General features: G+C 41.9%; 1 protein-coding gene and 1 long non-coding RNA gene across 2 annotated transcripts; one reads left to right on the plus strand and one right to left on the minus strand.

Annotated features, from left to right (window-relative positions):
* Nucleotides 1-1,199: 1,199 nt before the first annotated feature.
* Nucleotides 1,200-9,443, minus strand: LOC132526708 (uncharacterized). Its single transcript, XR_009542660.1, has 3 exons — nucleotides 8,804-9,443; nucleotides 8,063-8,134; nucleotides 1,200-1,330 (listed from the first exon to the last, which is right to left on the minus strand). It is a non-coding gene; the product is annotated as an uncharacterized LOC132526708 (long non-coding RNA).
* A 238-nt stretch (nucleotides 9,444-9,681) lies between these two features.
* Nucleotides 9,682-16,636, plus strand: SRSF3 (serine and arginine rich splicing factor 3). Its single transcript, XM_060162727.1, has 6 exons — nucleotides 9,682-9,815; nucleotides 11,533-11,740; nucleotides 13,036-13,170; nucleotides 15,328-15,366; nucleotides 15,579-15,665; nucleotides 15,849-16,636. The coding sequence occupies exons 2-6, from the start codon at nucleotides 11,535-11,537 to the stop codon at nucleotides 15,874-15,876; spliced, it is 495 nt and encodes a 164-aa protein (XP_060018710.1). The 5' UTR covers nucleotides 9,682-9,815; nucleotides 11,533-11,534; the 3' UTR covers nucleotides 15,877-16,636.
* Nucleotides 16,637-17,772: the final 1,136 nt, after the last annotated feature.

A 17,772-nucleotide genomic window follows, 5' to 3' on the forward strand; every position in this document is an offset into this window, starting at 1 on the left:
AGATTTGCCCCTATGTTTCACTGTAAGAGTTTTATGGTTTTAGATCTAATACTTCGGTGGTTGATGCATTTGCAGTTAATTTTTGTATATGGTATGAGGTAGGGGTTCAACTTCACTTTGTTTTTCATGTGGATATCAGTTGTCACAACACCATTTGTTTTGAAGAGACTATTCTTTCCCCATTGAAAAGTCTTGGCCTGTGGCCCTTGTCAAAAATCAATTGATTATAGATGTATGAGTTTATTTCTGGACTCTCAATTCTATTCCAATCGTCTATATGTCTATCCTTATGCTAGTACCACAATGTATTGATTACTATAACTTTGTAGTAAGTTTTGAAATTGGGAAGTGTGAGTCCTCCAAATTTTTTCTTATTTCTCAATATTAATTTTGGCTTTTCCACTTCTGCATAAAGTCTCTTGGAATTTTGGTAGGGATTGCACTGAATCTGTAGATTGCTTTGTGTACTACTGCATATCTTAACGATATTAAGTCTTCTAATACATGAATAGGGGATATTTTCTTGTTACAATTTTAAGTCTGCTATGATACACCTTTGAAATATTTCAGAGAATTAAATGTACTGAATGTACAAATGTTGCTTGATACATTTAAAGGAATGAAATCAGTCAAGTGTGTAAATAAAGTTAATTGTTTAGGGAAATTCTGCTTAACTTCTGATTCTATTAAAGATTTATCTAAGGACAGTGGGAATTATTATTTTTAGAAATTTATTTTTAATTTATTTATTACTTTTGGCTGTGTTGGGTCTTCGTTGCTGTGCTGCGGGCTTTCTCTAGTTGCGGCAAGTGGGGGGCTACTCTTCGTTGTGGTTCCCAGGCTTCTTATTGCGGTGGCTTCTCTTGCAGAGCATGGGTTCTAGGCACGCGGGCTTCAGTAGTTGTGGCGCACGGGCTTAGTTGCTTGCTCCACGGCATGTGGGATCTTCCCGGACCCAGGCTCGAACCCATGTCCCCTGCATTGGCAGGCGGATTCTTAACCACTGCGCCACCAGGGAAGCCCGGAATTATTGATCTTATTTAAAAAATTAGGTTCTTAGAAAATAAAATAACAATGATTGGAAATTTACCTTAACCTTACAGAAAGAATTGGATTTCAGAATTTGAAACTTTGATAAATTTAATATTAATCAAAACACTAGAATCAATCATTATTCCTTTCCAGGCACAAGAACACTACTCAGAAAATAAAAAGTCCAGGGAGGGAATTCCCTGGTGGTCCAGTGATTAGGACTCCGTGCTTCCAGTGCAGGGTGCACTGGTTTGATCCCTGGTTGGAGAACTAAGATCCCGCAAACTGCTCAGCACAGCTAAAAAAAGAAAAGAAAAGAAAGGAAAAGAAAAGAAAAGAAATCACACATAAGTACACCTCTTACTCATAAGTATACCTCCTAAAGATTCCTAACCACTGTTAGATATTCCCCCAATATCCCACCTCTCAGAAGTGATGAATGTTAACTTTTGGAGGGGGGGAAAATCTCCTGAGTGCACATACTTCTAACATACCATTATAGCAGCTCTCTGAGCCTTCCAGAGAGAAATATAATAAGTACTCAATTAATGTTTATTGACTGAATGAAAGTGATTGATTCAGCTTTGCTTCACTGAAAGCACTTAGTAGGCACTTTGTAAACACTTGTTGATATACTAATAAATAGACGTATAACATGGACATTTTACATATTAATGAAATTTCAAAATTATTCCTCACTTTGTGCTTCAACCACACTGGCGTATTTTTTTTTTAATTCCTCTAACTTACTACAGGAACTTTACATATTCTGTACCCTCTTCCAGGAACATTCTCTCACTGCTCTCACAAACTTTGCCAGATATCTCCAGCTTCTGCTAAATCATCACTTCCTCCAGGAAGCCTTCTTTGGTTTACCTAATCAGGCCAATCTTTCCTATGACATGTTCTTAAGACACCATTTCCCTTTTCAGACCATTTTCTACATAAATAATTTCACAACCACTTGTGAGATTCTTTTTTCTAATTCCCCTCTATGTTGGAACTTAGCCCCATGATGGTAGCCTGAGACTCTGTTTTGGCTTACTACTTTTTCCTCCAAATCCATCTCAGTGTTTGGACAATAGAAGGCACCTAACAAATACTTCTTGACTGAATGAATGATGGTTAAATATGTGATATGATCTAAAAAACTGTTTCAGGGAATAATATAAAAATACCTAAAAGGTGGCACCTCAAAGGATCAAGGCAATTAGGCTTAAAAAAAAAAACTTTAAGGGCTTCCCTGGTGGCACAGAGGTTAAGAATCCACTTGCCAATGCAGGGGACACAGGTTCCAGCCCTGGTCTGGGAAGATCCCACATGCTGCAGAGCAACTAAGCCCGTAAGCCACAACTACTGAGCCTGTGCTCTAGAGCCTGCAAGCCACAACTGCTGAAGCCTATGCACCTAGAGCCTGTGCTCCACAACAAGAGAAGCCATTGCAATGAGAAGCCCGCGCACTGCAACGAAGAGTAGCCCCTGCTCGCCGCAACTAGAGAAAGCCCGCATGCAGCAACGAAGACCCAACACAGCCAAAAATAAAATAAATTTTAAAAAATAAATAAATTAAAAACAAAAACAAAAACTTTAAACTATGTGATTTGCAGAAACACTATTTTCACATAGTTGTCCCGGATATAGAATTAAAACGAGTTTTTAAATGATTATTTGTTGGAATTGTGTGAGGTTATTTTCCATTTGTCCCTGTAGATCAACACTGTCCAACAGATATGTGAGCCACACATGTAATTTTAAGTGCTCTAGTAGCCACAGTCAAAAAGTACAAAGAGGGCTTCCCTGGTGGTGCAGTGGTTGAGAGTCCGCCTGCCGATCGATGCAGAGGACACAGGTTCGTGCCCGGGTCCGGGAAGATCCCACATGCCGCGGAGTGGCTAGGCCCGTGAGCCATGGCCGCTGAGCCTGCGCGTCCGGAGCCTGTGCTCCGCACGGGAGAGGACACAACAGTGAGAGGCCCGCCTACCACAAAAAAAAAAAAAAAAAATTCATCTGTTTCTTTATATATCTTTTTTTTTTTTTGGCTGCACCGCTTGGCTTGTGGGATTTTATTTCCCCAACTTGGGATTGAACCCAGGCCCTTGGCAGTGACAGCGCAGAGTCCTAATAGATGAATTTAACTGTAATAATATAGTTTATTTAACCCAGTACATAAAAATTAATTTCGACATGTAATCAATATAAACATTACATTCTTTTTTAATACCAAGTGTTTGAAATCCAGCATGTATTTTACATTTACAATACATCTCAATTTGGACTCAAATAACCACATGAGCCTAGTGGTGGTTGTATTGGACAATACAACCCTAGATCAATTCCCAGTCTTTGCCTTCCTCTGTGCCCTGGGAGGCTGACTTGGGCTTGCATCACCCAGCTCTCTTGCCCTCAGTTTTCCAGATAGCTTTGGGCAATAGAAGGCACCATCAAAAGATGGGACTATAGGAAGAGAAAGTAGTCCAGTTATTTCATCTCTGGTCACCCCCAACCCCTGCCCGAACTGGGCTGCCATGGTTCCTCTACCTAAGGCCATTATGGCCTCTCTTCATAGCTACAGCATTTGTCTGGTTCTGGTAACCCTGCTCCCTTCCATGACCCATTCAGCCTAAGAGCTGCCTCTGGGAGTTCCTCCCTCCTCTGTGGGTTTCCTTAACCCTGCCCATAATTCTATAAATAATTACCTCTTCAGTTAACCGTTTGTTGAGTACGTCATCTGCTTCCTACGAGGACATTGACTGAACCAAGTAGTTAAAAAACTATAGGTCTACACTTTTATTAGATTTTCCTTCATGGATACCGGAAGTCAATCACAATACTGAATGTTTTAATTCTTATACATAGATGTCAATGCCTGGCCATCAGTAATTCTTTTTTCTTAAAAAAAAAAGCACTCAGGACTTCCCTGGCAGTCCAGTGGTTAAGACACTACGCTTCCAATGCAGGGGGCCCGGGTTTGATCCCCGGTTGGGGAACTAAGATCCCACATGCTACATGCTGTGCAGTGTGTCCAAAAAAAAAAAAAGAAAAAAGAAAAAAATACAAATCTCGGGGCTTCCCTGGTGGGGCAGTTGAGAGTCCGCCTGCCGAAGCAGGGGACACGGGTTCATGCCCCGGTCCGAGAAGATCCCACATGCCGCGGAGCGGCTAGGCCCGTGAGCCATGGCTGCTAAGCCTGCGCGTCTGGAGCCTGTGCTCCGCGACGGGAGAGGCCACAACAGTGAAAGGCCCACGTATGTGCAAAAAAAAAAAAAACAAATCTGGGAATTCCTTGGCAGTCCAGTGGTTAGGACTTTGCACTTTCACTGCTGAGGTCAGGGGTTCCATCCCTGATCACGTGAACTAGGATCCCGCAAGCTGCACAGCAAAGCCAAAAATTAAAAAATTTAAAAAGCACTTAACCTACTGTATAGCACAGGGAACTATACTCAATATTATGTTTTTTTTAGAATTTTTATTTATTTATTTATTCATTTATTTATTTTCGGCTGCATTGGGTCTTCCTTGCTGCGCGGGCTGTCTCTAGTTGTGGCGAGCAGGGGCTACTCTTAACTGCGGTGCGTGGGCTTCTCATTGCGGTGGCTTCTCTTGTTGCAGAGCACGGGCTCCAGGCGTGTGGGCTTCAGTAGTTGAGGCATGTGGGCTCAGTAGTTATGGCACACGGGCTTAGCTGCTCCATGGCATGTGGGATCTTCCCGGACCAGGGCTGGAACCTGTGTCTCCTGCATGGGCAGGCAGATTCTTAACCACTGCACCACCAGGGAAGTCCTAGATTTTTTTGTTTTTGGCCATACCGCACACCATGTGGAATCTTAGTTTCCCAACCAGGGATGGAACCCACACCCCCTGCAGTGGAAGGGAGGAGTTTTTTTTTTTTTTTTTAATTTATTTATTGTTTTGGCTGCATTGGGTCTTCGTTGTTGTGCATGAGCTTTCTCTAGTTGCAGTGAGGGGGGGCTATTCTTCATTGCAGTGTGCAGGCTTCTCATTGTGGTGGCTTCTCTTGTTGCAGAGCATGAGCTCTAGGTGCATGGGCTTCAGTAGTTGCGGCATGCAGGCTCAGTAGTTGTGGCTCAAGGGCTTAGTTGCTCTGCGGTATGTGGCATCTTCCTGCACCAGGGATCGAACCCATGTCCCCTGCATTGGCAGGTGGGTTCTCAACCACTGCGCCAGCAGGGAAGCCCTGGATGGGAGGAGTCTTAACCACTGGATTGCCAGGGAAGTCCTAGAATTTTTAATTTTATTTTTTGGCTGCGCCACACAGCTTGCCGGAGATCCCTGACCAGGGATTGAACCCAGGCCATGGCTGTGAAAGTGCCAAGTCCTAACCACTGGACCACCAGGGAATTCCTTATACTCAATATTTTAAAATAAACTATAAAGAAAAAGAATCTGGGGGGACTTCCCTGGTGGTCCAGTAGTTAAGTATCCACCTTCCAATGAAGGGGACTTGGGTTTGAGCCCTGGTCAGGGAAATAAGATCCCATATGCTGCAGGGCAACTAAGCCCGCGTGACACAGCTACTGAGCTCGCGTGCCTCAACTAGAGAGCCCACGTGCAGCAAACTACAGAGCCCACGCTCTCTGGAGCCCCTGCACCACAATTATAGAGCCCACTCGCCCTGGAGCCCGCGTGCCAGAACTAGAGAGAGAAAACCCGCAAGCCACAACTAAGACCAACGCAGACAAGGAAAAAAAAGAATCTGGAAAAGAATATATGTATACCTACATACATATATATATATATAACCGAGTCACTGTACGGTACACCTGAAAGTAACACCACACTGTAAATCAACTATACTTCAATTTTTTTTTAATTAAGAAGAAGCACTTAGGGGCTTCCCCAGTGGCACAGTGGTTAAGAATCCGCCTGCCATTGCAGGGGACACAGGTTCGATCCCTGGTCCAAGAAGATCCCACATGCCGCGGAGCAACTAAGCCCGTGCACCACAACTACTGAGCCTGCGCTCTAGAGCCCGCGAGCCACAACTACTGAGCCCATGCACCACAACTACTGAAGCCCAGGTGCCTAGAGCCCATACTCCGTAACAAGAGAGGCCACTGCAATGAGAAGCCCACGCACCACAATGAAGAGTAACCCCCGCTCACCACAACTAGGAAAGCCCGCACACAGCAACAAAGACCCAACGCAGCCAAAAATAACTAAATAAAATAAATAAATTTTTTAAAAAAAGAAAAAGCACTTAACAAATTGGTAACAGGTGAATTTTAGAAATGGACAATAACTTAGAGCCATGGTTCTTGACTTGAGGTAGTGAGATGTCAGAGTAATTTCTGTATTTGGAATCCTTCTGTTCATAAGTGACAGGAAAAAAAACCAACTCAAAGTGGCTTAGGCAAATCAGAGGAAGAGGTAGGGAACATGTATGTTCAAACAACTGGGAATCTCAAAAGTGGAATTGGGGTCAGGGCTTCTTAAACAAGAGTTTTAGAGCTCGTTATTCCCCATCTGTCAGCTCTCCCTCTCTTTAGGTTGGGTCCACTGCAGGCTGCTTCCTCCCTACTAGAAGGAGGATGGCTGGCAGGTTCAGGACCCCACTAGTTGGAGGAAAGGAACACACCTCTCTCTGGCTGGCCTAGCAGCAGCGCTGGCAAGATAGCTACTGGTTCATGGAATTAATACTGTACATCAATAATTACTGCTGCTCTTATAAATTTATATGGACATTTTTGGCAGTGTACAACTTACAGAGTCTTAAATTGGCAGGGTTTCTGTAAAAAAGATAATAGATTATGGCTATAATGCAGCTAATACAGAACCTGATGATAAAAAGTTAGCCCCAGGAAGTTATCCTTAGAGTTCAAATTTGCAATCACTTTAACCAGAAGCCCTAGCACAATTTTATGGCTTGTAAAAAATATGGAAAATAAAAATTGTTAAAATCTTACATTCTACACTTAGATTGTGGCTATTTAAAATTCTAAAATTACTGAAATTTCTAAAGTTACAAGTCCCATTAGCTGACAGGTCTGATTGGATTAGTCATCCATTCCTGAACTAATGGGGGTGGGGCGGGCCACTAAGAACCAGGATGATTTAACTAGGGATGCTCATGTCTCTATCCCTAAAAAAGTGGGGTGTAGGACCCAACCACACCTAAATCAATAATGTGGTCTACTGTGAGAATGGTAGTTCCTCAGAGAAAATCAAAGGATGTTTGTTTACTACCACATATGATCCCCATTCTTTGTCTAAGAAATTCTGCTATGTCCCGTTGAAGCTTCCTATGGTTCTAGGGTCTAGACAAGAGTGGTTGATGGTCGAATAAATTTAAAGGAACATTAAAATATTCCATAATTTAAATGGATAGTTACTTGGCTGCAGTTACTAGAAGATAGAAAGTGTGTGTGGATGGCCAGAGGAGGTTCAAAACGTATTTGAGAATACAGTTGGAGGGATTAAGAGTGCTCCATTGAGGACTGCCCTGGTGGCACAGTGGTTAAGAAACCGCCTGCCAATGCAGGGTTCGATCCCTGGTCTGGGAAGATCCCACATGCCGCAGAGCAACTAAGCCTGTGCACCACGACTACTGAGCCTGCGCCCTAGAGCCCAAGAGCCACAACTACTGAGCCCGTGTGCCACAACTACTGAGCCCACACACTGCAACTACTGAAGCCCACGCACCTAGAGCCCATGCTCTGCAACAAGAGAAGCCACCACAATGCGAAGCCCGCGCACAGCAACAAAGAGTAGCCCCTGCTCGCTGCAACTAGAGAAAGCCCGCGTACAGCAACAAAGATGCGACACAGCCAAAAATAAAATATAATGAGTTAAAAAAAAAGAGTGCCCCATTGAAAGATGCATGCTAGACTAGCATTATATGCACAAACAACAACAAAAACAGGAAAAATGGTGGAAAAGAATGGGATACTTTGGGATACTAAAGAATGAGATGTGAAAAGAACACAGAATTTTTTTGAGCAAATATTGTGCCAGCTTATTTACATAATTTCTTTTAATTAATTAAATAATTAAACAAATAAGTTTTGATCACCTGCTGTGTGTCAGGCTTGTTTCCAGGCCCTGGGGATGCAGGTGTGACCGCAATAGACCAAAGTTGAAGTTCCTGTGAGGGTAGACAGCACATAACAACCCTGCATTGATGTAATTATCCCATTTTACAAAGAAGAAAGTAATCTTGAGAGAGGGTAAGGGACTCTTCTCCAGACACTTTAGCAGTAAGTAACAGCAGTACTGTGGTCCAAATCTAGGACTGTCTGACTTCAAAAAGGCTTCGCTTTGATAGAAAGAAATAAAAAGAGGAGAAAAACTTACAGAGCAGGAGGGGAGCAAATCAAAGCAAATATAAGTGAGCCAGAAGAGAAAAACAATTACAGAAGGAAAGAAAAGTAAGAAGAGAAACAGAAAGGTTTTGCTAGAATCCCTCACCTGGGAAACACCCCAGGGTAAGGCCAGCTCAGAGCCTGGCTCAACAACTGCAGTTCCCATTCCCCCTCTTTCCTTGGGAGTATGAAATCCCCATTTTACAGGTGTGAAAACTAAGGCTCAGAGGCATTAAATCTTTGTATTTTTCCCCCACTATGGATAAATCGTTTACAGGCACAATAAGAGAATATCTGGGAGAAACAAAACAAGTAAATAATTGGTATATCTTTCAGCTAATGGTGGAAGAATGCAAGTTATCGTTTCTCTTGAGAGCAGATTTAAATAAGTTTTAGCAATAAGTCAGACTTCACAGAAAGAGGGTAGGGAACACCAGCAAAACTGAACTCACTGTTCCGGCGAAGGAGATTTTGGTGATTTTTCTGACACCATCGCGGTATTTCTCTCCCAACAGTTAATCTTGTGGCTCGTTTTTTTTTAGGTGAAGTGGGAAACAGAGGAAGGTGTGAGTGACCCATGGACCCCACCCCTGCCCCCGGTGCGGGGTTGGGGGGCTGAATTTAAATTCAATCTTCTTCAGGAACTTCCTTGTACTTCTACTTGCTAAAGGTGACAGTTTCCGCATGGCCTGACCGGTCTCATTTGCGTTTGCGTTTCTATTAAACATTTCAGGAGTCCAGGATGATGCCCCATCGTCTCCGCCAAATCCTGCAGTTTGGGTGAGGGGTGGGAAACCAGCCAGAGTTCGGCGGACTTTCCAGGTTTGGGCTTTTCCCTAAGTGTGGGACCCCGGTGGGCACAATCTGGTGACAGCTCGCTCACAAACAGCTCCTTGACCTTGGGAGCAATTTCGAAGCACGTTTGTAAACGTGACGATCTTAGTTCCAGCCTCACCGCTCACGAGGATGAAGTAATCAGTGAATTCATCTAATACTTTAAACTTATTAGGAGCAAAACGCTCTATCAGTGTTTGGGAGTGACGGCGGAGGTGTTATTAAACTCCAGCCTATTTGGATGTGAGGGACAGGGGACTGAGAATAACTCAGAGGTCAGCAGCTGGGGAATTACACCCGAGGGAAGCTCCGGGCCTGAGACAACCTGAGCCCGACGCTGCTACCCTCCACAGACAAGGCGGTACAACCAGAGCGCGCTCCCAGCAACGCTGTTCTCGCTGAGTTTGTAGCCATTACGTCACAGCCTCCTCCGCCCCTCATTGGGCGAGCCCGTCCAGTCATGTGACTACAGCATGGCCTATAAATAAGGGCGAGGAGACGGCGGTGGTCCGCCATTTCGTGGACGACGGGTGTGGGAGAGCATCTGTCGGTGCCAGGCGCGAGGGGACCAGGAAGACCCAGCTGGGGGTGTGTGGATTTGAGCCTACGCGTTTCTAACCCGAGGTCTCGGTAAGTGACCAGCGACTAAAGGAATGAGGTGGGAAATGGGCCTTAACGGGACCGAAGTGGGGCCAGGCCCAATGGCGGCGCCAGATTGAGACAAAGAGACGCTGCCGCCATTTTGTGACGTTCAGCACGGGGCGGTGGCGGGGGCCCCCGGCCCCTCGGAGGATATATCCAGGTCTCAAAGTGGAGGTGTTTTTAACTCTTCACTGGGGGCGTGAACCGGAAAGTGAGATTGCCCGAGAGTTGAGGCGAAGGAGGACTCGGTAGTCCGTCGTACTCCGGGCCGCGGCTTTTCAATTTATGGCGCCTTTTTTTTTAGGCCCCGCGTTTTCTTAGGTAGCTGCTCATGATTTTTTTCCTCAAGTCAGTAATCAAGATTGGGCCTTTCGATCCATCCCTAGTAAATGATTTCTGTACTCATCTTCATTTTTATGTTCTTTTAACTTGTTATAGTCTGAACCCAATCACTTTTATTTTTTTAAACCGCTCTTCCTTGAGCTGTTTTGTTCTTGTAGCTCTTTGCATTAATACGTAGGCCTGTAACTGGTCACGGTAAAGTTTTTGGAAAAAGGAAAAGAACCCATTTCCCGGCAATGGTTTGGTCTCATAACTCTCCTGGGTGCAGGGTGGGGTCACACAAATAGGATGTGTCTGGACTGGCTTGTTTAATTGGATAAGCCCAGAGAGAGAAGAAAGTGGCTCTTGAGCTGAGTTCTTGGACTGGCTGCTCTTTTATGCAGTTGATACTGGCCTATAAGTTGATTAGATTCATTGCTGAGACGACTTCGTAAGTACTTAAGATTTATCAAAGCCCCCTAAGTGCCTAAATTCTTGTATAACAACTTTTTTCCCCTGAGGTGAATTAACGGAAGATTCATTTTAAAGTGCACAATTCAGAGGTTATTAAGTACATTCGCAGTGTTATGCAGCTACCCTCTCTCTAGTTCTAACCCGTTTTATACCCCCTAAGGTGACCCGTACACATAAGCAGCCACTTCCCTTTTGCCCTGTCCCCTTTTCCTCCACCAGCCCCTGGTAGCTACTGATCTACTTCTGGATTTACTCATTTTGGATATTACACACGTACAGAATCGTAATATGTGCACTTGTGTGTCTGGTATCTGTAACTTAGCATGCTTTCAAGTTTCATCCACGTTTGTAGCATTTATGGGTACTTCATTCCTGAATAGTACTCCATTGTATGGATAATATATTTTGCTTATCCACTTACCTGTTGCTGGACATTTGGGTTAACACTTTTTGGGTGTTGAGAATAGAATGAGGTACATCTTTTAATAACAAGTTTGTCTTGCTGCTTGAGGAATGAAGCTGGTTAACTTCTGGCCTGTGAAGGCACATTAGTATCACGTTTCTAGTGGTTTGTCTTCAGCGAGTTGTATTTGCTTTTGAGTAGGCTGTCCTACTTTTCTAGGTGTTTTCTGTTTAGTTTTTTAAGATTAATTTGAAATAGGTAAAGTCCTTAACTCAGTTTCCACTTTGTGGTAAATGCTCCTCCAGTGTGTTGTTTCCCCTCACTCTTCAAGGAGGCTTTTTTTTTTCTTAGGCAATCTGTGCTGGCTTCCATGCAGTTATCGGTAACTGTTTAAAGGGTAGTGCTTTTAGTGTTGGGGGGTTTTAGTATTTTTGAATTCTTTCTTAAGGATCTGTTTTTCACTGTGTGGATTATGATATTTTGGGGTTTTTTTTTGTTTTTTTACAGAAATGCATCGTGATTCCTGTCCGTTGGACTGTAAAGTTTATGTAGGTAATCTTGGAAACAATGGTAACAAGACTGAATTGGAACGAGCTTTTGGCTATTATGGACCACTCCGAAGTGTGTGGGTTGCTAGAAACCCTCCTGGCTTCGCTTTTGTTGAATTTGAAGATCCTCGAGATGCAGCCGATGCTGTCCGAGAGCTAGATGGGAGGTAATTTATTGATTAATTTATACTAATGATAAAGTTGATCGTGTTTTAATATTTAAAATCTCTAGGATACGTGGCTTGTAGATGGTTTCTTGGCTATCTGAAATTGATGTTACTGGAGATTTACATAAACCTTTTCTGACAATCAAAGGAGTGAACAGTTTTAGTGTAGATACCTAGGAAAAGTTTCTTTTTATTCAGTTGGCCATTGAAGAAAATAATTTTAACGGTCAGTTCTTGGTGGGTGGATAGCTGCATATGGTTGAAACATTTTAATCTAAATGCACCACAAAGCATCAACTGTGTTGTCACCTTTGAATTGTTTCTAAAATAATTGTGGAATCAGACATTTCTCTTATGGCCACAAACTGATTGTAGGTGGATGATGGTTACGTGGGTTTATTGTACTATTATCTTTTACATGTTGGAAATAATTTTGTTTAGGAACTGTGGCTCATACAGCTATTTCCCTTTGCATTTACAATGGTCTGTTAGCTGGCTGATAAGCAACACCTGAGTCTTAACAGTGAACAGGTGTTGCCCTTCTGCTTCCTGGCATTTGAAAACCGTTGGATTTCATGAAAACAAGGAAAATAATCCTTAAGATCCAAAAATTAAAGTGTCTGAGAGTTGGCTGTAAAGCTGTAAAAAAGGTCATTATTCTAAGCAGGTTACAGAAACATTTTTCCAGGGCCCCACCTCTTGCCAGTCACTGTCCACATATGGTGAATTATCTAAACATAATGGTTGTGGACCAGTGAAAAGGTGGGAAATAACTGCCCTTTTTTTTTTCCTCCTGTTCTCAGTAGTCTTATGTGTCAAGTATTGTGTGTGATGATTGAGGGGAGAGGGAGATGTAAAATGGCTAGAATGCTTCTGTCTTAACTTACTGCTACTTACCTGGCGGGGGGCGGGGGGGTTGGGGAGGAGAGGAGACCAACGGATACACAGAGTAAGATTGGTAAACAGTTGTTGCAGCCTCAAAGGAAGAAGTCGAAACAGGATGTACAGATGAACTAGTTCTGGGAGGATGAATCCAGGCGTTTTCACACTTAAATTGCACCTGTTAACATTGAGTCCAGTGATCAGACTAACGGCAATAAAATGTAAGGAAGTTGGTTTCCTTTACTAGAAAAAATAAGGGAACTAAAACTTGCTTTGGTATTAAGGATTCTGCAGACATTAAGATGTATTTTTTGCAAAGAAGCTAGTTATAGGAGTGGGGTTTTTTCCCCTTGCTTTAATCTCATAGAAGGACAGTTGGGCTGCTTTAAATTTAATGTTTCTTCTCCTCCTAGAACACTATGTGGCTGCCGAGTAAGAGTGGAACTGTCGAATGGTGAAAAGAGAAGTCGAAATCGTGGCCCACCTCCTTCTTGGGGTCGTCGCCCTCGAGATGATTATCGGAGGAGGAGTCCTCCACCTCGCCGCAGGTACTTAGAGAGAGCGTGTTTAGAGGTATTGGTGTAATGGAGTAGCTAATAGGAGCAGGTATTTCTCTTAAAGTTTGTTGGTGGGTTTTAAATTTTGAGGAATCAGGTTTTTATGAAACATTTGCTGGGTGTAGTTTGGGATATGTGAGTTGTGCTGAGTGTTGGCTTGTCTTTAGGTCATTGTTCATGTTGGTAGTCAGTAACTTCTATCTTGGATCTATCTTCTAGTTCATCTTCTAGTTGCATCTTTCCAAGTCTTCCCTTATACTTCAGTTTAGGCCTTTTTCCATTTCTTGACTTCATAATGACAAACATTACATTCAACTCTAGCTCTTCACAAAAATGTGTTTTCTATTAGCACGATTGTAATATTTATCAAGCAGGCAGCTGTTTTAATGTTACAACTGGTAAAGTAGAAATCATTCTGAAACTAACTTAAGTCACTGACCAATAAAGGGGGCTAAAGTAATCCCAGTCATCTGTTCTTCAAACCCAAATAGGAGAGAATGCAGTTTTTTTTATAATTGAAAATGGCATCATTCTTGGACCAGGCAGTATTGTCTGGATGCTAACTCCACATCTCCTCAAACCTCCAAATAGTTTCTGTAGGACTGAATTTACCTCTTACAGGTGAGTGAAGTCCTAGGAGATAGGAGTTCAAAATCTTGCCCCTTTTGCTGTTTTGAAAAACAAAACACACTGTTGCCCATCATAATAAAGAGTATTTGTTAGCTAATAGATGGTTGTACTGATGGCTTGTTTTTCATTTTTTTTTTGTGCTTTTTGGTCCATCTATTAATAAAAATGAACCCCGTTACAGAGTCACCATCATGTCTCTTCTCACCACCCTCTGAGTCTGCATTAGCCAGTCAACTAGCCCTTTCAGCGTCATGTGACCAGCGCGCCCCATTCAGCTTGGCTGGTGTCGTTTCACATGACCCAGGCATGGCCAGTCGTCAGGTTGCACCGCCCTTTGGTTCCCGAGCATGCTGTTTTCTCTCAGCCTTCTCTCCAACCTTAACCAAATCGGCAGCAGCCACCTCGACCGCCCACACATTCCTGGCCAATCAGCTCAGCTGTTTATTTACCAAATGTCTTCACAACAACTACAGCAGCAGCCTTCGGCTAACAAAAAAGCAGGAAAAATCCACAACACCCCCTTCGCCAACCAACTAAATCCAACGCAACATCTGGCAAAACCTTTTCAGCAAATTCTTCCTGGCCGTCAGTCCGGCAGCCTCACCTCACCATTTCTAGCTTGTTGAAACCCAAAAACTAGTAAGTTTTTCCTGCTTATACAGTTTACTGCTGGTTAAAATAAGGAGTAAGCGGCTTAAAGTAATTCTTTTTTTCTGGATCAAAGGCTGGCTGTGCATAATTGAATGGTAACGTACATATATATATTGCTTGAATAAAACTTTTAAGGGTGATAGGGAACTCATAATGTAACTAGACCTTCAAGTGAAACTTATTTGCATGTGTGAGATGCCAAACTAAAAATTTTAATAACTCTAACAGATTTAGCTTTCCTTTCTAGCAAAAATTTGTTGAATCCTATCACCTTTAAATGGTTTTACTAACAGTTTTCAAAATTTTTAAATTATGGGGGTGAAGTGGGCCAAGCTAAGGTAATTTTGATAAGCCTAAACACACTCTTAAATGTGATGATCACAAATGCAGTTCTAATGTAGCACTTAATGGCATCAGTATTTACACCTAGCGCGTTTTCACAAAATTACACTATCCACCTGGTACCTAAGTCTTGTCATGGACTTGCAGGTTTGCATGGGTTCCAAATACTGGTTTATGGTACTGTTTTTGGAACTACTTGTGGGACTACATTTTGGTGTGGTGTTTGGGTAGTGAAGTTAGTTTGACATGAAGTTTTGCATTGGACAGATCTGCTGTGAAGCATTCTTTGTTAAAGTGAATCCATGGTTGGAATACCTGCTTTTCACTTGAGCTTTTGGTTCCTTAATCCTTCTGTGCCTTTTTTTTCTTTTCTTTTTTTAAAAAAAATTTTTATTTTTTGGACGATGGGTGCCAGTTCTTCGGCACATTCACTGGGCCCAACAGTGAGATTGAAAAGTTGGGAAATGCCTCACGCCATAAATGCTAATTGACAATTGGCCTAATTTCCCTGTTTTCTGCTTTTAGATCTCCAAGACGGAGAAGCTTCTCCCGCAGCCGGAGCAGGTGAATAACCTTTTTTGGGGGCCACGTTCTCAGAAGTGGGAGTGTCTGTGCTATTCCTAAGCTGTTTCCCAAATGACTTGGTTAATGGTGATAGACCTTGACTTCAGTAATGAATCAACTGGCATAGCTTTTAGCTTTCAGAAACTTCTCTTATAAGTATTTGTTCTGTATAATCCTGAATGGCACTGTTTTTCTTTTCCCTCTGACTTCAGGTCCCTTTCTAGAGATAGGAGAAGAGAGAGATCACTGTCCCGGGAGAGAAATCACAAGCCGTCCCGATCTTTCTCTAGGTCTCGTAGGTAAGATCTTTAATGACCTGAGCCATTTAAGACCTTGCATACATAACGTATTAAAAGTAGAAATAGGTCTTCTTTTAAGCCACTTGGATAAAAATTTTACAACTTTTTCCCATAAAAATCTTTTGATGTTTTGTCAGAGTGTAACGGAGTTACAGGTGTAACTTCTGTTTTTCTGTTTATCAGCCGATCTAGGTCAAATGAAAGGAAATAGAAGACCAGTTTGCAAGAGGAGTGGTGTACAGGAAATAACTTCATTTGACAGGAGTATGTACAGAAAATTCAAGTTTTGTTTGAGACTTCATAAGCTTGGTGCATTTTTAAAATGTTTTAGCTGTTCACATTTGTTTGTCTCTTGGAACAGTGACACATAAAGATGTAATTCTCTATGGTTTGAAATGGATCATATGAGGCATGTAATATCAAGAATTGTTACTTTACAATGTTCCCTTAAGCAAAATTGAATTTGCTTTGAATTTTTAGTCTTGCACAGACTGATAATAAACCTCTAACTCCTGCCCAGCTAAAGTGTGATGTTTAATATTATGGAAACAAAACTGGCAAAAATTGAAAAGACTCTGTAGCTGGGATATGGTATGCAGCTGTAGTTAAGCGGTCTTTAAAAGCTGCTGTGAACACAAGCCAGCAGGTAAAAATTAAAGCTGCACCCTTAAACTAGATTAGAGGTTTAAAAATTCCACTAGTCTTCACACCGGACAAGAGGTTGTCCAGTGGGTTTAGAATCTAAGAAGTTTCAAGAAAGTTAGTTTACCTTCTGTGATTGCTGTATATGGATACCTAGCTCTTTGTAATATTATTTGGAAATTTGAGACTATTCAAGATACCTATGTCCTGCCAGTTTAAGGGTACATTGTAGAGCTGAACTTTGAGTTACTGTGCAAGATTTTTTTTTTCATGCTGTCATTTGTAATATGTTTTGTGAGAATCCTTGGGATTAAAGTTTTGGTTACAAATTGTTGTTTAACCTGAAAGCCTGTTTTTCCTTGCAAAACTAAAATCTGAGCTTGGTACCAATCAAGTCCAGGTATAACATTCCTATTGGAAGCCATACTTACATTTTCTTGTAAAGTGCTTTTGAAAATAAAATATTAACATAATTGTGTAATAGTTGAACCCACTATTACCATATTTCTTGTCCCATAGAAGGCAGTTGGTTACACAAATCTTATTCTGTAAGAAACACAATTTGAGGCTTTTGAAGTGAAGGAAATTTTTGGTTGTCCACCTAAGCAATGATACATTTTTAGGAGTAGAAGCCAGTTCAAAGTCCTTGATATTCAGTGACCAACATTTTAAAATATATCCACCTGATACATTATAATCCAAAGTTGCTGGTTTAAAAAAAAATTAGCATGAATACGTTCCACAAAGCTTTTAAAAATTGCTTCCATTTTATATAATTTGAGGTGTTGCATGGGGATTCTAAATTGATCCATCATGATGTGAAATTCACTATATGGTTCAAATGTAACAGTGCAGAATTGAATATGGAGGCATGCATAACCTTCCTCTTAGAAATCTAGAGGAGTTGTAATTTCAAATTTTTGTGCAATTAGATTAAATCATAATGCAACAGTCTTTTGGCTTAGTTTCCTTAAATGTGCTGTTTAAAGATAGTTTTGGATTATGCTGTACTGACATTAATATGAAAGATAAGTCATTATATTAATCTATAAGGATGTTTTATAAGATGCAGATCCTAAACAAATTATTTCCAGTGGTCCTTCTTCACCCTTCATGCACATATCAAGGGAGGGAGAGTCCTGGGTGTCAGAGGGGGAGAATTGGTGTCAGTGGAGTTAAGTATGAGCCTCGTTACAGAAGATACTTTTAAGACTGGCTATTGATTTACTGGGAGCTCGGGCTTTGGGCCTTTGTCATCTGGCATTTCATAGCTTAAAACCTTTGTTGGGGTCAAGCAAGGCAAGATAGCTAAGAATTCATGGAAGTAATTCGGTACATCAATATTACACTGCTCTTATAAATCTACATGGGCATTTTTGGCAGTATACAACTTGCAGAGTCTTAAATTGGAAGGGTTTCTGTAAAAAGGATAGTGGATTGTAGCTATAAAGTGACTAATACAGAC

Source organism: Lagenorhynchus albirostris, chromosome 10 (genome assembly GCF_949774975.1).
Source record: "Lagenorhynchus albirostris chromosome 10, mLagAlb1.1, whole genome shotgun sequence".
Taxonomy (NCBI): domain Eukaryota; kingdom Metazoa; phylum Chordata; class Mammalia; order Artiodactyla; family Delphinidae; genus Lagenorhynchus; species Lagenorhynchus albirostris.